The sequence below is a fragment of the Alosa sapidissima genome, chromosome 20 (genome assembly GCF_018492685.1).
Source record: "Alosa sapidissima isolate fAloSap1 chromosome 20, fAloSap1.pri, whole genome shotgun sequence".
In the NCBI taxonomy this organism is placed as follows: domain Eukaryota; kingdom Metazoa; phylum Chordata; class Actinopteri; order Clupeiformes; family Clupeidae; genus Alosa; species Alosa sapidissima.
The window spans coordinates 12,522,124-12,527,123 of record NC_055976.1 but is presented as its reverse complement, the minus strand read 5'-3'; the positions used below and the strand labels follow the sequence as shown (position 1 = coordinate 12,527,123).

Below are 5,000 nucleotides of genomic sequence, written 5' to 3'. Positions count from 1 at the left end.
ACGCCGTTCTTTTAAACGGCGTTATTCCTAACACTGTTCATGGTCCAGGCTTTTATTGCAGAATCATAATATTTTACTCACACCCCACAACAGTGGTCCTCAGATTGAAGAATGGTGTTCCATGCATCAGAATGAATTGAAAACTCCTGATGTAAAGTCATTGTTTTTTTTTCCCTGGGTGAGCTGTTTTTTTGCAGTATGTGTTCGTTCCAAAGACAAAAATCAATCAATAAATAAAAATAAAAACACGTCCTAAACTGGACTGATATTAATTTAATGGCATTCAGCGGAACTGGTCAGCAAGGTTTTTTGAAACTCACTGGACAGTGGACTATGTTTTGGTAATTTCAGCTAAAGGAGAACTAAGTGTGCATTAGCAGCTCCAAGGCCACTCACACACAGTTGCAAGTCTCGCCCACTGTGTGTGCTGAGAACACCCCACATTTCCCTGATCCCAGTTGATCCCAGTGCACTTTGGGTGACACGGTTTGCTAAGTAACTGCACCGTTTCAAGGGCAGGCATCACAAAATGGGAACGACAATAAACAACAACAAAACATGTGCACGCCTGCATGGCTAAATGGTTTCTTCCAAGACATATGAGTGCTCTATTCAGTGTTACAGGCAGGCTACAGCAGGCACGTAACTGAAGCGCTCCGTTCATAGAGCGTATGCTGCACCCATAATCTCCATAAAAGAGTGTAATTTCCACTATAATCGACAAGCTACACCAGATGTAATAGTGGCACGTAATGCTGACATACTTCCATTTTAAATAGATGCAATAGATGAAGGAGATGTTTAGCAGTTAGTCAAGAACCAGTAAAAACAAGATGTCATTATCAGTAACAGTTAGTCAAGAACTAGTAAACACGAGATGTCATTGTCATGTTCCTGAAGCTCAGTCGTTCATGCTTCAAACTGACTTGTATCTTTTTTTTCTGTTCTTACAGATTCTATGAACAGATCACTACAGATCATCCTTGAAGTGGTACCAGCAGATAACTAATGGTTCTTACTCTTATTGCTTCCTTGTGTGCGTGTGTGTGTGTGTGTGTGTGAGTGTGTGTGTGTGTCTGCTTGTGTGAGTGTGTGTGTGTGTGTCTCTATATTTCAGACAAAGGGAAGATATAATTTGTACTGTATCTGAGCTACATATTGTTTGTGTGTGTGTGTGTGTGTGTGCGCGTGTGTGTGTGTGTGTGTGTGTGCACGTGAGTCTGACTGTGAATCTCAACACCAACATTTTCATAAATTGAGCCGCATTTGGCTGGCAGATGGTCAAATCTAGAGTGGGCTTTCATGTCTCATATCATCATTTTATATCTCAGTGATATTTCCATACCGCCGTAATTTAAGGAAAGCGCTTGCACTGAGAGGTGGAACACACTAAATTCAGGGGGAGGATTATGGGTAATCTATCTCTATAACCCCTTCCTCAACAGCAGGGAGAATGCATGTACCCTCATAACGCACACTCATCCATCCACTTATTCATACACACACACACACACACACACACACACACACACACTCACACACACACACACACACACACACACACACACACACACACACACACACACACACACACACACAAACTCAAATGCACAGTTGAAAACCGTGTATGAATTGCATACTCTCCTGTGAACTGGCTGTTCATAACATTAACGTTTAAGTAAAAGCTTTGACTCAATAGACCTGTAGGAGACTCAAAGCGATGATCAAAGTGATGAATCGTAGACCATATTGTGGATATGCACCACAAATACTGTGTTACATGATGTAGTGTGCTGTATTGTAAGTGGAAGTTGCCATTATGTTGTCTTTTAGAATATCATTGTAAAGCATTCCATTAAAAAAAAAAGACTGAATGTTCTATCACACAATGTTCTGTGCCAGATGCAGTAGGCTAGGATTTGTTAGAAGGACAATCTAAATAGCGATGTAGTAACATATCTATGTATTTGTGCCAACTAACATTAAAACATTACATAAACCTTTGGACCCATTCGAACATTTTTTGTGGGGTGTGTCAACAAGTCTCATTCAAATGTCTGATCCCTTATCATACCTGTTCATTCTTACTCGTCGCTCGACTTATCGTGACTAAATTCAAGATGGCTGCAAACGCTAAACTTCGTGAAGATACTGTCTGTATAAATCGTCTTGTAAGTAAACTACCAGTGCTTTTTCAAAGTTCTCAATGTCTCGTTTTAAATGTCAGGGCCCTCGGAAGTCTACCAATGAAGTGTGGAGATACATTGAGCCTCGTAAATGGGTGTAAAACAGTGATTTATTTGCATGGCTAGCCCGATGCCGAAGCACCACTATTGAAAAAGCTGTTGGTAGCATCGGCTAACTAGCGCCAGATTTTGGAGTGCAGGGGACAAGCCGAGATGGGCTATGAGACATACGTTCACACTCGGTATCATGTTTCAATACACTTTAGGTCAATATCACACCGGAATTCTCCTTTAATGTCTCAAGAACTATCAAACATTACCTCATTATCAGGGTCAATACTGTACGTGGGAAGAGTCCATGTTCATATGATATTTTTAGGTTTTGGTTTAGGTTCATATTCTCTGCAATTTGTGTGTCTGTTTATTCTAGCCTAAGAGGTGATGCTCCGCATCATCAGTAATTGACGTCTCCTAAAAGTGATGCGTGAGTGAGCAGGACATCATTTCTCATATTTATCTCTCCTTCATTCCTCCATCCTCCTATCGTTCCTTTCTTCATTTTCTTCACAAAAATAATTACAAGGGTTAGGACAGGAGGAAGGAATGGAGGGAGGGAGGATGGACAAAAACACAAATGATCTGCACTCGTAATTGTCTATCATAAGTTAGGCAATAGACCCTTTCAACAATAAAAACAAAAACAATGCTTGAACGTTCTATTTGGGCCCCAATCTACTTCCTCTGCATTAAGATAACATATGGAATGTTAAAAAAGAAGTCTTGTGGGGCCAACTATGATGCTGATAATGGAACTCTCTTGAAAGGGTCCATAAGAACACTTGCATACTTTAATGTATGTATGTGTGTGTGTTTGGGGAGGGGGCAAGTGCAGGGTGGCAGCTGTTTATCTCCACTATGTCCCTGCCCAAATAGTCAGTCTCACACACAATCACAGAAACACTCCCATATTCCCCATCTGCCATCCCCAAAGTCCATGATCAATGAACAGGTTTAGCGCCATTGAGCCGATGGCTTTTCACAGAGACGCGGATCAATAAAACTACATGGAGGAATTTCAGAGGAAAGGTGTGTGTATGTGTGTGTAATGGCTTGTTTGTTAGTGTGTGTGTGTGTGTGTCCACTTGCAATTGTGTTTGTTTATATGTGCGTGTGTGTCCACTTGCGATGGTGTTTGTTATATGTGTGTGTGTGTGTGTGTGTGTGTGTCTGTGTCTCCTCTTATATTTGTGTGCACCTATATGTGTTCACTTTTGATTATGTGTGTGTGGTGGGATGCTTCTGCTGAGAGGGTTTTGGCCGAAGAGATTGATTTCTCCATCAGGGTGATTCCATAATACCAACACACACAGTGACGTTTCCCTGAGGACTCACCAATAAAGAGTTCACTGGCTCCAAGAGTGTGTAATATCGTGTGTGTGTGTGTGTCTGTGTGTGTGTGTGTGTGTGTGTGTGTGTGTGTTCTGTCTTTATATGAATGAAAAAGTGGGAGAGAAAGTGAGTGGGAGTAGAGAAGAAAATGGCAAAGACGAACAGAAGCATTGAGAAGAAGTGGGAGAGAGAGAGCGTGAGAGAGAAAAATAGAGAGGAAGAGAGAGAGGGAGAGCATGATGGAAGATGTTGAGGCAATGGTGGGCAGAATGTGTATCTCAGTGGACATCTCATCATCCATTTTTATCTCCATGAGTAATGTCTGTGTGTGTGTGTGTGTGTGTTTATTTACCACTCCAACGAGAAGCACTCTGTTACCATACCCTGGTCATATCACATAATGAAGGGGGGGGGGGGGGGGGGGGTGCTGTGCTTCGCTTCTCTCCCCTCCACTGCCTTCGTCTTCATTATTCAACTCTCGCCCCGGCTCTCAAACAGCTGCAGTAAACACAACAACCACTGGGGGGCGATGCAGTGTAGCACATCAACTGTCCAGTCTGCTGAACATTGGAAGAAATATACTCAGTACCAGCAATGTACTCGACACCTGTTATTTTTTAAAAGCACCAACCCCCCCCCCCCCACACACACACCCCAACACACACACACGCACACACGCACACACACACACACCCTTTTCTCTTTTATGCTGCCTTATTGCAAATGAAAGTAAGCTTTGACATGGAGTACCCTGTCACCCACCCTGTCCATCAATGAGTGCTCTCTATTCAACTTCAACTCAAGGCAGGACTGTGGAGGTCTTAGTGTGAGCTTTCCATTTCTTGCTCTCTCTCTCGGTACGTGTATGAGTGTGTATGTGTGTGTAGTGGAGAATGTGTGCATGTGTGTGTGTCTTTGTATGGTGTGTGTGTGTAGCAGTAAATGTGTGTGTGTGTGTGTGTGGCGGTGAGTGTGTGTGACCTCAGGGTGATTCCACTCGGACGCAGAAAATAGGATGAGCGGCCGAGAGGTGCGAGAATGGCGAGCAAGAAGAAGTGTGAGTGCAGAGCGACGGAGGCATGAGTGACCTTCAGCAAGAAATGACCACTCGAGGCCTTACACTCTCTCTCTCTCGCTCTCTCTCTCTATCTTCTCTTTTCCTCCTCTCACCCTCTGTTCCTCTTTCACTCTCTCTTTCTATCCTTCTCACTCTCATCCCTCTCTCATTCTATCTATCCCTCTCTCTTTCACTGCATCTCTCTCTCTCTCTCTTTCCAATCTATATACAGTTCTGCTTTCTCTGTACATGTACAAAAAGAAGTGTGTGAAAAAAAGACAGATGGAGACCGTGTGTGTGGTCTTGTGTGTGGATTCTGTAATTCACTTCATGTCCCATAACGGAAGGATTTGATCCTGTCTGTGCAT

The 5,000-nt window shown here is 43.0% G+C and overlaps 1 protein-coding gene across 2 annotated transcripts in view; it reads left to right on the top strand.

The window, feature by feature from the left end:
- The window catches only part of slc7a11 (solute carrier family 7 member 11), a 20,204-nt gene extending 18,204 nt beyond the window's left edge, over positions 1 to 2,000 (top strand). For both annotated transcript variants that reach the window (XM_042074548.1, XM_042074549.1), the window contains one exon: positions 954 to 2,000. In XM_042074548.1, the coding sequence (XP_041930482.1) occupies positions 954 to 1,009 (56 nt within the window). In that variant the 3' untranslated portion in view covers positions 1,010 to 2,000. The remainder of the gene's footprint in view (positions 1 to 953) is intronic.
- Positions 2,001 to 5,000: the final 3,000 nt, after the last annotated feature.